At 45.3% G+C, this 13720-nt stretch overlaps 2 protein-coding genes across 5 annotated transcripts in view; one reads left to right on the top strand and one right to left on the bottom strand.

The window, feature by feature from the left end:
- Window positions 1-4406, top strand: part of FARSB (phenylalanyl-tRNA synthetase subunit beta) — a 48800-nt gene extending 44394 nt beyond the window's left edge. Inside the window, exon 17 of the mRNA XM_057417086.1 lies at window positions 4133-4406. Coding sequence (XP_057273069.1) covers window positions 4133-4284 — 152 coding nt within the window. The 3' untranslated portion in view covers window positions 4285-4406. The remainder of the gene's footprint in view (window positions 1-4132) is intronic.
- Window positions 4407-11946: 7540 nt separating this feature from the next.
- Window positions 11947-13720, bottom strand: part of SGPP2 (sphingosine-1-phosphate phosphatase 2) — a 36900-nt gene continuing 35126 nt past the window's right edge. For all 4 annotated transcript variants that reach the window (XM_057417185.1, XM_057417187.1, XM_057417188.1 and 1 more), the window contains one exon: window positions 11947-12827. In XM_057417185.1, coding sequence (XP_057273168.1) covers window positions 12282-12827 — 546 coding nt within the window. In that variant the 3' untranslated portion in view covers window positions 11947-12281. The remainder of the gene's footprint in view (window positions 12828-13720) is intronic.

Below are 13720 nucleotides of genomic sequence, written 5' to 3'. Positions count from 1 at the left end.
AGGCCACCTGGTTGGTCAACACCAGAGGATCTGCCAACAGGGCTGGCCCAGCCCAGTCAGAACTTTTACATATTGTAGAGGGGGACAAAGTTCCCGTGGTGCATATGAAGAATTTGCTGGGGAAGACAGTCTGGGTTATTCCTGCTTCAGGTAAAGGCAAACCCACTCGTGGGATTGCTTTTGCTCAGGGACCTGGATATACTTGGTGGGTAATGCGGGAAGATGGGGAAGTCCGATGTATACCTCAAGGGGATTTGATTTTAGGGGAAAACAGCCAGTGAACTCAATTGTATGCTGTTGCCTGCTGTGTAATGCTTTTATAGCCCATCAACTAGATGTCTCCAGGTCACCAGCGACTGGCCCTGACTTCCCTCCAGCCATCATCCCAACAGAGAATGAACTTGGAACATCATGGACCGGATGGACTCGGCAGCATTATAGGGATTGGTCCATGCACTAAGAAAATGATTTTTTTTCCTCTTGGTCTGTATGTATATGGATGTATATATGTGGGAGAGCGATGGTGTATTGAAAATGTGGGATCTGAGCACGACGTGAATGGTATGGAATAAGGGGTGGATAATGTCCTGGGTTCAGCAGTAGCAATCATGTTTTTTCCTTTGTGTTAACTGGTGCAGTGCTGTGTTTTGACTTCTAGTTTTGAGAACAGCGTTGGTGAAGCCGATGTTGTCGGTTGTTGCTAAGTGATGTTTACCCTGACCAAGGACTCTGTGAGGCTCATGCTCTGCCAGGGAAGAGGGGAGGCTGTGAGGAAGCAGAGGCGGGGCGCCTGACCCGGGCTAGCCGGGGAGGTATTCCATACCACAGCACGTCATGCCCGGGGTGGGGGGTGACTGGGAGTTGCCCGGAGGGACAGGAGCTTCCGGGTGGAACTCGTTTTCTTGGCCGTGGTATCGTATTCTCTTCCCTTGTTATTTTCCCTTATCATTGTTTTAGCTGATAGTAGCGGTGGTGATTTGTTGCTGGACTGTTCTTGTCTCAACCCGTAGGAGTTGCACTCTCTCGATCCTCCTCCCCGTTCCTCCGGGAGCGGGGAAGGGGAGAGCCCCGGTGCAGGGAAGGGGGGGAGACGAACACGGACCTTGATTGTTGTCAGCTCGGCACCACTCACTGGGAGTGAGTGAACAAGTTACCTGACTGGGTTTAAACCACGACACAGACTTATACCCTGCAAGCGCCATGCCTGCAATGCACCAGGCACACTAATGACCACACTGTGAAGTAACCAGCATTTCAGAGTTAGATTAAGTAGAAACGGAGGGGTGATTTGAAGGTCCTGCTTTCTGCACTTTGGGGAGGTAAATGGGCCCCCTTGATATTAATTATGTATCGACCTCTTCACTGCAAGGAAGTGTAAAGTAAAATAACATCACAGCCCAGCATCAGTTGCTGCATATGAGACAGAAATATGGCTCAATGCCTAACGCGTAGCTGGGGGCAGTATATTCAGAGCACACTAAATGTATGGTTTCTTTCCACTCTCCTCCCCTCTCCAGGTGGAGAGCCACCACCTCCCTTTTGGCAGTGGTGATTCACTGATTCAGTTCACTTGTGTTAATGAAGCTGGGCTGTAGGCTCATAGTAAGAAGGGATTGATTTTATGGATGTTAAGATTCTAGGTAATGTAACCCTTTACTTTATGCCATAATCATTAAGCCATTTCATAGTTTCCAATATAATGTCACAAATTTCCATCAGTTTTCAAAAATTTTCATGAATGCGTATTATTTAGTTAAATGCAAGGGAACTTCTACTGAAGTTAACCTCCTAGGGAAGGTCAGTAGTGGTGTATGTGAGGGTCAGGTGAGGCTTTTAAGTCCCCTGCTGCCTGTCCATTTTCTACCTAACTTCTGACTGGGAGACCGACAACTAGTGGTGCTCGGGTAGCAGAGTATTTCTTGGGCCTCAAAACATAAAGTTGTTTCACACAATGGGAAGCAGCACAGATCTTGGAAACTGCCTAATACTGCAGTATTATTTTAGACCCCATCCATGGATGTCTACAAGAAGTTTAAAAACAGTTAAGTCTCATGATCTAATTGGTTCTAGATGTGCAAGAAGATAAAGTAACTTTCCCAAGGCTACATATAAGACAGCTCAGAAGAAAGATAAGTCAGAATCACAGCTTTATAACTAACCATATTGTCAGAGCTCTTTTTCCCTATAATCTCATAGCGGAGTACCAGGCCAGTACTTCTGCTTGGTTTTTGCTCTTGTGCCAGCTTAAGCTTACAGTCAAGTTTCTAAAAGAACGTCACTGTGTGTTGCTCACATCCTTGGTACAATACCAGCTTTATTCACAAATAGTAAAGTCTTTACCACTAACTACAAGGGTACTTTATTTTTAGGTTATGTTTTCACCCACAATCTGAAGAGTGATCTCTGTGTGTGGCATTTGTTTCCTGTCTAAATTTGTTTCGTCAAGCTTTATTTTAACACTTGTTTTGAATAGAGCGGCTTGGCAGTGGCAAGTGTCTGTTTGGCTAAAGTCACATGCCAGGAACATCGAGGGGCTAGATAATGTCACTTTTGTACATCCAGTGTAAGTAGCTAGTTTGCGCTTGTAGTTGAGACTGGAACTGGATGGTTTAAAAGATACTGGTTCTGGATATTTTTTAAAACAGCCTTTAGGTAATGTTGCCATCATCATTTACTGCTGCCTACAGGTTTCACAAGGCAGCCAAAATTGAAGTACACATTTAAGTTAATTTGCACTTGCAGCAAATCGGACAAGAAAAAGACCTAATTGCTGTTCTTATTTTTTTAGCTCCAAGTTACAACTACAAACTTCATAGGAGACACTTCTTAAGTGAATTATTTCCACTGGGGAGCTAACAAGGAATGTATCTCTGGGCTTGACCACTAGTGATCAGTGTTATGCAAATCTTCCTGAGGTTTGAGGTTAATTTCGTCCTTTATTGCCTTTTTAAATAGCTCTTTGTAAATGCAGTAGAATGTCCCGGCAGATCCTGAACCTGAAATAGCATCTGGAACAACCATAGAGTAAGTTGCATTAGGAAATGCTTACGGTCCTTTTGCAGGATGCAGTGGATGCTGGAGGGCTGAGTACCATGACAGTTGTGAGCAGGCAGTGAGCAGGACTGCAAGCATCTCCTCAGCTGTTGTTTTCATTATGGCACAGACACAAGTAGAGCAGGGATGTTTCTCCTCCACAGCAATGCAACTGCACACATACCCAATAATTAGTTTTTCCTGTAGAAGATGTTTTTTTGGATATTGGCTTATTTAGATAAAGATGCAGAGTAAGAGTTGAGGGCAGGGAAGCTGACTGGCCCCTGATGTTGTCCCTGCCAGCTTGTCCAGAAGTTAAAAAGCTGTTCCCTGTCTGCAAGGGCAGTAGCATTAAAAGCATGGTGGAGGCAGCATGAATGTATTGCTGGTATAGCCACCACACACAGGTAAGTTCCCAGCTAAGAAAGTCTTTCCATGGAAAAGTCTGTATAGCTCTTCCAGGTTCTTCATGGCAAATTCAATATTTATTTAAAGAAAACCCAACAAAACAAAACCCTCCCGAATAACATTTAAAACCTGGGGCTTGGTTTGAGGTAAAAGGAAGACGATCTTTGACTTCCTTTGAGTTGTTCATTGTTCCACAGTTTTACAGCGTATATGAAACTGCTTAAAAGCTCTTCTCCAGATGAGGAATGTAGGTTGTTTCTAATTATGTGACATGTAATCAAGCGTGACTTGCGTACTTACCCTTTAGATGGCAGTGAGCTTTATTTCTTTAAACAGACTAATGTGGGAAACATTCAGGTGTTACATACCCTGAAGCCTGCTAAAGTTCTTCATTTCAGTAGCCCTGTGACTCGACTTATCCGTGCTAATTTCTGTTACAAGAGTAACTTAGTCAAAACAAGTGGAGTGTGAAAAAGGCCCACGCTTTGGGCTGCACATTTTATTTTTAACTCAAAGTGTTTCCTCATTCTCTATCAATCATGACAACTGTTAATGCAAGAAAGTGATTGCTCCTTCTTAGCATCTCAGCACAGAGAACAGTTTAATACTGAGAGCTTTGTTCTCTGTGTTAAATGCCTATTGTCTTCTTTGGAGCGGAGAAATATTGATTTTTCTCTCACTTTCTTCACAGGCTCTGCTTTCTTTCCTGGTCGCTGTGCTGAGGTCTTTGCCAAAGGTCAAAGCATTGGGAAACTTGGAGTCCTACACCCCGATGTTATCACCAAGTTTGAGCTCACCATGCCTTGCTCTGCCGTAGAGATCAATATTGAGCCCTTTGTGTGAAGACAGGACTTTTATCCTCCTACAGCCATCCACTGTCACATGCAGCACCCTCTGCTCTTTTGTCTTCCTCTGCGGGCGACATCCGCTTGTGCTTTTATGTTCCAATAAACTAGAAAAACAGAGTCTGGCTCCCTGGGTAAATATGTTCCTTACAGTGCAATTTGGCTAGCTTCTGCAGGGGAAGAATGTGGCATCTCAGTCTAGACCGTGCCCTCACTGTTTTTAAAGGGCAAGGAGGGGGAGGAGGGAGAAACAAGTTGGGTAAAAGCCCAGTGTATTACAAGAGAAATGTAATGGCAGAGCACATGATTAGTTTTCAAAATCAGAAATGTTCCACAGACACAGCTTTATACTGTAACTGATTATGGCTGCATAACAGGAATTTCATTCTTTTCTTATTGCATGAAATAAGATAATTGATTAGAGCAAATGTTGAGTGAATGTGAGCAGAACTAAGGAGTTGAGCTTTTATTCTGTACGGTTGTCATGTGGTCATCAGTGGCTGGAGGAGGAAAACAAACTTATTTCATGAAAACCAGAGCTATTTTGCAAGCAAGATGTGTGTAATATCTGCTGCCCTGGTCCAGACATAACTGTTGATTCTTTATCATTCTAAATTCAGAAAAGGGATGGTGTGGAATTAAATTTTTCCATGGTTGATATAAGCCTGGTGGTTTTCGAAGCTCCAAACCAAACTGGGAAAATGCATTTAAGAGCATATGCCAGTGGCCTTTTGCATGAGAAGCTGAAAAATATCAAAGCCTCTATCAGACTGAGGCTGGCAATACTGGTCTGCAGAATTTGGCATGTTCCCACAGCACTCACACCACCCCACCAGTGGCTTTCTGGATTCCAGCTGCACAGCACGCAGCTTTCAGACAGTTACTTTCTTGCAGTTCTGCCCCTAGTAATATATGCGAACCTCTCACAGGTCAGCCTTTTCCTTCTAGGTGGCTTTCTGGCAACAGTTATGCTACAGCCTGGCTCATTGTGTCTCTGCTATTTGGAAAATTGAGAAGCTCCATGCAGCACAGCAATGCCAGATACATCCTTTCTGGTGTAAGGTCACTGAGTGGGTGGTCAGCTCAGTATGCTGAAGCAGGCTCTTTCCTGGCTTGCTAATGAAGCTGGCTATCCCTCATTTGCAATACTATAACCATTGCTAATGTTGCAGGCTAATGATAGTATGTATTTTGCATTAGGCCAGTATGCTGTGGCTTGTTTCCACTGCAAGAGCCAGATAGCCCTGATCCCGGGAGAGAACTGTCCAAGTGTGGACATCTGGGTGATGCTGGAGAAAGGTGTTACTATCTCGTTGAGAAGAGACATGCAATGATAAAGGAGAGGTAAGCTCATACATTTGAGCTGCAAGTCTGCACAGATCCCCTGTCACTGGACCCACCGTGGCTTTTCAGTGACGGCCCTGTTGGTAATCTTAACAGGTGGGAGGGCAACAGGCAAGGCTTTTTGGCACAAGTCTTAATCCAGTATGAAAAATGCACTATAGTTACCCATCTGGAGACCCTACCATTCCCCTCAGGTGGATGTGTAGATTTTAATTATCTCTGCATGACAGACATGAAATGAGAATATAGCTATGGCCGTAAGTTGCACAACTGACTCCAGTGCCCACGGAGTGAGAAAACTGCAGCGCACATTTTAACGTCCCCTGAGGGATTAGCCAGCTTGTCGATTGCAGGATATATCTCTCCATGATGCCTACACAACTGTAACCAAGCAAGCTCACAGTGTGGGAAGCAATCTGTAACGCAGATGGTAAGTATTAAACCCCCCCGTTTATTAGTGTGTCATGCATGGGGATTAGGAGACAATATGGCAGATTTGCATTTCAGCAGAGTACAGGCATATTTACGTGCACTAAATATATTTCTCTACACAAGATTTTCTGGCTCTCTGGGTGTCCCAATTCTCCTGTGAATTTACTGTCTTTTGAGTGTGAAGTCCAGATTAGGCTGGGACTAAGGGCTTGAGCTGCCATGGCATGTGTTGCAAGGCTTTTAGTTATCACGTCTCCTTTTTCATACCATTTGCCTGTGTTCTGGTAGCTAAATGCTCCACAAGTGGGACATTAGCTGTGTCCCAGGGAAGTTACTTGATAAAAGTAGAGGAAAAGAATCAAGAGGAAGGCTGAAAAGAGTCTTCAGAGCCATCAGCCCCTCACAGCTAGATGCAGTGCCAGCAGCCTTGCAGACCCTGCTGTAGCTCTCCAGTTCAAGCTTTACTGTAGTGCTGTGCTCAGGATTACCTGTGAATCCTAGTAAGCGGGACATTTCATACAAATCTAGCATGTTTATTGCAGGGCATTGTCTTTTGTAGCCCAAAACCAATTATCTGATGCTTGCAGCTTGCTCATAGCTCATCAAGGTATGTTAACACACAGCTTTGTGCTACAGAAGGCCACTGTGAGCACTTCAATTTTGCATCTGCTCTTTGCTGTAGCTATGGTCTCTGACAAAGGAAGCATTGTCTGGTCATGGTGATGACTTTGGAGCGATTTTTGAACTTGGATTTATTTTTGTTCTGAGGTAGAGTTGGAAGCTGGATTTTTCACTACTGATTCCCAATTATGAATTACTTTTGGCCTGCTCCTGCTGGCTCCAGGTATAGATCATTGTTTGGGATCTGGACACAAGCGCAGAAGCTTAAGAGGTGGTGACAGAGAGGTAAAAGCCTGTCTTAACGTGCTGTCAGGGTGACTGCTGAGCTCCACTCAGCTGGACATGAGTACTGACTTCTGGGTTTGTCCTTGCTGTGCTGCAAAGGTCCTTTTCCAAACAGCCCGTGTCCAGCTCGCAGCCGCTGGTCTCCCTGTTGCTACTGTACCAGAGTATTTATGTAAAGGTAACTCCTGGGACCGTTTCCATCTCCAGGCTAGCTTGCTTGCAATTTAAATCATTCTTGGTTTGGCAGGTGAGCGTGGAACAGATGAAGCAAAAGCAGTGCTGCTGCCAGGAGGCTGTCCCCAGGATCATGGCCTCACGCACATGCGACATGTCTGACCGCCCAGTGACCTTGAAACTGAGCTGGCATGAGGGAAGACAAGCAGGGCAGCAGACTGATGGCCATCGCTGCCAGTCCAACAGCAAGCACGGTCCTGCACAGACAGTGGGGAAGTGATGCGCTCTGACACCTCTATAGCAGGAAACAGGGTTATGCTTTACATATGTTTTAACAAATGTGCAACATCCCACCTGCTGCTGGGCCATGCTTCCACCCTGTTCATTGATGTACACACGTTTCCTAACTTGCAGCATGTATTAGAAGGGTTAAAACTGAAACAGAGATAATTTTCTTCCATCCCCTAAATTAGATCACCCGTATCCAGGAAAGCAAGGTGTAAGCTTACTTGCAGTTTCACATAGAAGCTTGGATGGATTAAGAGGCAGGGGTTATGCAAAGTTACTGTTGGAAAATTGAACCAGGCAAATTCAGTGCCTGCTGGTTTGGTTTTTAATCCCTGCCAAGGGCTGCAATAACATTTGGCTGCTGCCAGAGCAGCTCGTTCTGCGCTGAGGGACCAGCACACAGAGATACCTCTGACAGGAGAAAGCCTGGATGGGCACCATGTACCCAGAAAGTGGTTTGCAGAGCAAGCATGTATGAAGGAGGCAGCCTCAAGGCACGACAAAGTGCACTAAGCTAAAGGTGAGATGCCTGCTACATCCCTCTCGACAGCACAGCAAACAAAATCAAGAAAAATCATGTCATGGCACCACACTCCAGCTGAGGAAGGCCATGGGATAGAGAACTGCAGTGCTGGATCAGGACATACAGGACAATACTGATGAGAAATCAACAGTCCCGGCTCCAAGGCTGATGCTCCATATCTAGAGGTTATCTCCCATTCCCATCAAAGGCAGCATTTTACTCTAGAAACCAAGCATGCCTACACAAGAGGATTCAGCTGATGCCTTTGTGTTACCAAGTACAGACCATGACAAGAAAACCAGCCACAAACCCTCATTTTCTACCATCACTGGAGATGCAGAGGAACCCAAATTGCAGGTATGAAGAGGTAGGGACAGTGAAGACACACGATTTTGCAGCAAGGACCTGGAGCTTCAGGTTGATAAAATACAGAAAGGGTGATATGTCTTACCTTGTAAGAGGACTTGCCTCTTAAGGCCAGACCTTGCAGGAAGGGCTACAGTCCTGTGAGCATCCCACAAGCACAGCCTCAGTACAAAACCCAGCTGAAAGCCGCACCTGCTTCTGGCAGCCCAGTGATGCTGCAGCAATCAGGGTTCACCCCAGTCAACTGTAGGCACTTGGAGGCCCATGGCCTGCCTCTTCCAGGCAGGACGTGCTGAGGGGAATATATGGCCCCACCTGGTTTCAAATACACATACTTGATAACCTAACCTTTTTGACTCCCCAGTGAACATGAAATATTCTGCAGTTTATGGGATATCATGCCATAATGGCATAAATCAATTTCAAATCAGATTTGGCTTCCAATTAACTCTTCAGTCTATTAGAGATAGTGCAGGTGAAGGAGATTCCCAGTGCCCAAGCACCCATCCCACATCACTAACAACATGGCAACTCACATTTCCATTTGCAAAGGATATAACAAACAGTAGTAAGTAGATGAGTAGGGTTTTTTTTTATATTTAAGAAAAAGCAGGATGTTCCCCCTGAGCCTGAAGAGCCAAAGTTCACAGCTAGGCTGAGCAGGGGACAAGGGGCCAGCTTTGGAAGAGGGGAGGGTGACTGCATTTGGGAAGCTTTTTGAACTGTGACATTCCCTTTACATGAATCATTTACAAGTAGCAATAGAAGGTACAAAATGAAAAGAGAAACATCAGATTTTGCAAAATAAGTGTATTTTAAAATCTGAACCAAATACAGTTTGCATGTATTGCATGAATCACATGCAGGTGAATACTATAAAAGATAAAAATACCTATGCACATATTTTATAAATCCAAGCATTTATATATAATTTATAAAATCATCATCGCAGAAAATAGGTATGATTAAGAACAGAAATTTTACACATAAAACTGGATGAATGTCCCCATCAATCCGTGCCTTTCCTGGGACTGATTCCACCCCACAGTTAAACACTCAGTTTGCTGTCAAGGTTTTTCCCAGTTCTGGACCCATCCACTGCAATGTGGCACCTACCCAGTGCTTCTGTTCTGCCATGCAGCTGCACACTGTAAAGCACTCCTGACAGAAGGTGTCTTAAAGCCTGTGAGTAGTGCTTCTGTGGTGTGTGGGAGGGAGGGAGGGAGACTGAGGATGGGACCTCAAGTCCAGCACTCACCAAAGGCACATGCCCTGCTGAAAGACTCATTGAAGCTGTTTGCATGCACATGTAAAGTCCACACAGCCTGACTTAAAACAGGTTATTCACAGCCTGGACAAACCTAAAATGGTTGAAGGTGCTGCCTGTGTTTCTTCTGGAGACCACTGACCTGGTTTTAAACTCACAGAGTTCTTTCACGTGCATGCCTCCTGCTTCTCAACGAAACTCGCAGCTATGTTTTGGAACTTGATTCTTTTATAGGGTCAACTGATGGCAAAGCACCTCCCTTTACATTCTTCAGGTTAATTTTTCTTGCAGCCAGGAAGACACTTGGCTTGTGTATGTGGTTAAAAAGCTGGTTTTCACTGTACATTCTACTGGAAAGGCACTGGGGCCATGCTTGAAGCTCCGCGATCAGAGCATGTTATATCTTAGTAGCCAAGCAGACCACATTCACTGCTGTATTTCTCAGCAGCTCATTGGTCCAAGAGCTGATATATATATATATATATATATTAAATAAGCAGCCTGAGTTATAGTGGCAACCATCCTACAAACAGTCAACTGCTACTCTACAAGTATACACAGTATTGCAAGATGCATGGAAGACCAACCACAATGCTGTGCAGCACCAGAAAATGATGGCATCGTATCATCACCACATGTTGTAGTCACCGGTCACCACTCAGCTCCTTCCACAACACAGTTTAAGGACATTGCTTGTACCCCTCTGCATGATAGGAAGGACTCTGTCCCATCCCCTAGACAGAGGAGTTAAATTAAACAGTTTGAACACAAGCCTCAACATTGTCGTAACAACTCTGCTTGGTTCTATGTAGTGAAAGGACCTTTTAGTGGAGGTTTTCTTATTAATATCCAAGATAAATCTGTTACAAATCACAATGTTTTGTGTTGGAGTTTTCTTTCTTCTGTTTTACTTTCTGGGGCCTTTTCACGATTCGGGATTGTAGTGAGTAAAACCATACACATGGAACTAGCCAGGCCTGGCAGTGGTGTCAGACAACACTGTGACAAGTACAATAATCACCAGATTTCTCTAGTGAAATGCTCAGCCATACCCAAATGTGGATGTCTCCAATCTGTGCCAATGATGCTTGCTGACAAAACCTGCCATCCTGGCCAACAGGAAGCTCCAAAGCCCAACATCAAGAAAGTGTCAGCACTTGAAAAGCCTCCATCTCTACATCACCTTCTCATCTTCAGCCATTCTTCCTTCATCCCTAGGCCCCAAGGGATAGCGTGGCATTGACAGAGCTTCGCATGCCCCAAGGACAGCGCTTTGCTCTTGGCTGGTTGCCTCTTCCCCCACCCCACCAGCCGCTCACTCCCCCCGCCTCAAATTTGAGCTCTTCCTTGGCTTGCTCTCCTGTTTCAGCAGGAGCAACCCCACACCCCACAGGGCCAAGTGTCCCATAAGCACAGCCATACTTCCAGTACCCCCAACCCTACAGGAAACCAGCCACTGATGCATTTCAGCAGGGATTTTGGCTTTATAACCAAAGATTCTTGTCATCTTTCATCATCTAGGCCACTGTTCTCTAACTATGGGACACAGTGGAGTCAGCTATTTCTATCCTGAAGTTAATTATGTACAGTGGTTCCCATGACCTTGAGTTTGCATGGCAAGGTTTTGGTAGCAGTGGGGACCACAAGGGTGACTTCTGTGAGAAGCTTCCCCTGTGTCCCATAAAGCCAATGCCATCCAGCTCCAATATGGACCTGCTGCTGGCCAAGCCCAAGCCCATCAGCAATGCCGATAGCACCTCTGGGATAACATATTTAAGAAGGGGAAAAAAAACCCTGTGCAACAATTGCAGATAGAGAAGAGAGATGTGAGACAATGTGTGAGAAACAGCTCTGCAGACACCAAGATCAGTGAGGAAGAAGAGAGAGGAGGTGCCCCATGCACTGGAGCAGAACTTCCCTACAGCCCACGGAGGACCCCACATCAGAGCATGTGGGTATCCAAAGGAGTCTGTGACCCCATGCAGAGAGGAGCCTGTGCTGGAGCAGGTTTGCTGCAGGACTTGCGACCAATCAGGGACCCACGCTGGAGCAGTTTATTCCTGAAGGACTGCACCCCATGGAAGGGACCTACAATGGAGCAGTTGGTGAAGAGCTGCAGTTTGTGGGAGGACTTTCATTGGAGAAGAGGGTACAGAACTGTTTCCCATGGGTGGGACCGCAGGCTAGAGCAGGGTAAGAGTGTGAGGAGTCCTCCCCTGAGGAGGAGGGAGCAGCAAAAACAACATGTGATGAACTGAACACAACCCCATTCCCTGTCTTCCTGCACTGCTAGGAGGGAGGAGGTAGATAATTTGGGAGTAAAGTCAAGCCAGGAAGAACGGAGGGGTTGGAGAAAGGCATTTTTAAGACTTGGTTTTATTTTTCCTTATCCTACTCTGATTTGATTGGTAATAAATTAATTTTTTTCTCAAGTTGAGTCTGTTTTGCCCATGATGGTAACTGCTGAGTGATCTCTCCCTGTCCTTATTTTGGCCCACAAGCCTTTCATTATGTTTTTTCTCCCCTGTTGAGCTGAGGAGGGGGGTGATATTGCAGCTCTGGTGGGCCAGGGTCAACCACCACACCAGTGCAGAAAGGAATAAAACACTTTTTGGTCAAGTTACCAGCCTCAACAGACTCATCGCATCTCTGAAATGGTGGTGCCATACATTACTTGGTAAGGAAGGTGCTGCACTCACATCAATCCTAACTGCTTGTGCAGCAGTGGCACAATCACAGTCGCACTGAAGCCAACTGAGGAGTACGTTATAAATTTATAGGGGACTTCGACTTCCAGTCGCCTCCGTGCTTCCAGGTCGCCAATGGGAAACTTGTATCGATAACCCAGCATGCCAAGAACCACGCTCTTCATGAGCTGTCGTGTCAATAGAACAACAAAGATCCCTACGAAGAACCTGGCTAGCATGACCATCACTATTTTACCAGTGATCAGAGGAAATCCAAGCTGAAAATTCCTGCTGGTGTAGGCTGGTGCAGCATACTGGTTGTTTAACCAAAATCCCACTGTTGCTCCAGCTCCAGCTCCTAAAATAGTAGTGGTGTCTCCCCTGGTAGGGCTGTAATAGTCTAGTTTGGGGTAGTTGTAACATAAGACAAGAGGCACAACTATGCAAAGCAGTGGACAGAAGGGACTAGTTAATAGCAAGTGATCTATCATGTCCCACGCAGGATACAAAAGCACAAGCAGCACAGCCGAAATCAGTGCTCCACCAATCACGTCCTGCAAAGAGATCACATTTAAAAGCTTTGTGAGACCTGGGAGGTAAAACAGATATTCTCGGGTCATCATAAAAGACCACTATCCTCATTCATGGATGGGTAGCAGTGGAGGAATGCACTGAATTCACAGCAATGGCACTGTCCACACACAGTGACAACCTGAAGCCTATACTAAGCAAAATGCAACAATCCATAAACCCAAAGTTAGCCCTGCCCATGTGAATGTATCTGTTGACCTATACTTTTCCTCTAAATAAGTGAGATTATCCCCCTCATCTGCCTTCATGCTTTAAGGGCACTCTCCAACTATGACCTCAATGGAAAAGGCACATGCACAGCTCCATCTCAGGTAAGCTGCCTTCATACAAACCCCTCCCATAATTCTACAGGTAATTTCATCATAACAGTAAGATTATCGCTTGCTTTGCATAAATAGGAAGATGCTGTCTTTTGTCAGAGACAAGCATTCAGTCTGGGAACACAGGCTGCAGGGGAGAAAAGTGCAGAGCTGTGCGATGTGCCATGATTTCTGCCAGCCATGGCGAGAGGTAAGCACCACCGGGTAGGAATTCATCAGGAAGAAATTGGTTGCCCAAGCCTCTGAAATCTAGCTTACAGTAAAGTGCCTGAGGCAAGTGCATAGTTAAAACCTGATTTATTAACAGAGGCAAATAAGGTGTTTTGAGAACTTCATTGTTTTCAACTGCATGGCTGGGAAAGGAGACAAGCAGGTAACCCCTAACAAAATCCCTCTGTATGAGAGCAGCCAGACAAAAAGCAATATTATAAATTTTCCTTTGCTGCTCTCCTTGCATCACTCAGGAAGCAGCAGTTTGTACTCTGACCATGAAATGCACTGCAAAGTCATGGACAGAAACATACTCTTCTCAAGAC

The sequence above is a fragment of the Pezoporus wallicus genome, unplaced genomic scaffold (assembly GCF_028554395.1).
Source record: "Pezoporus wallicus isolate ANWC-B61680 ecotype Strahan unplaced genomic scaffold, APGP_CSIRO_Pwel_v1 contig_360, whole genome shotgun sequence".
Lineage (NCBI taxonomy): Eukaryota > Metazoa > Chordata > Aves > Psittaciformes > Psittacidae > Pezoporus > Pezoporus wallicus.
This window is presented reverse-complemented; position numbering and strand designations above follow the sequence as displayed.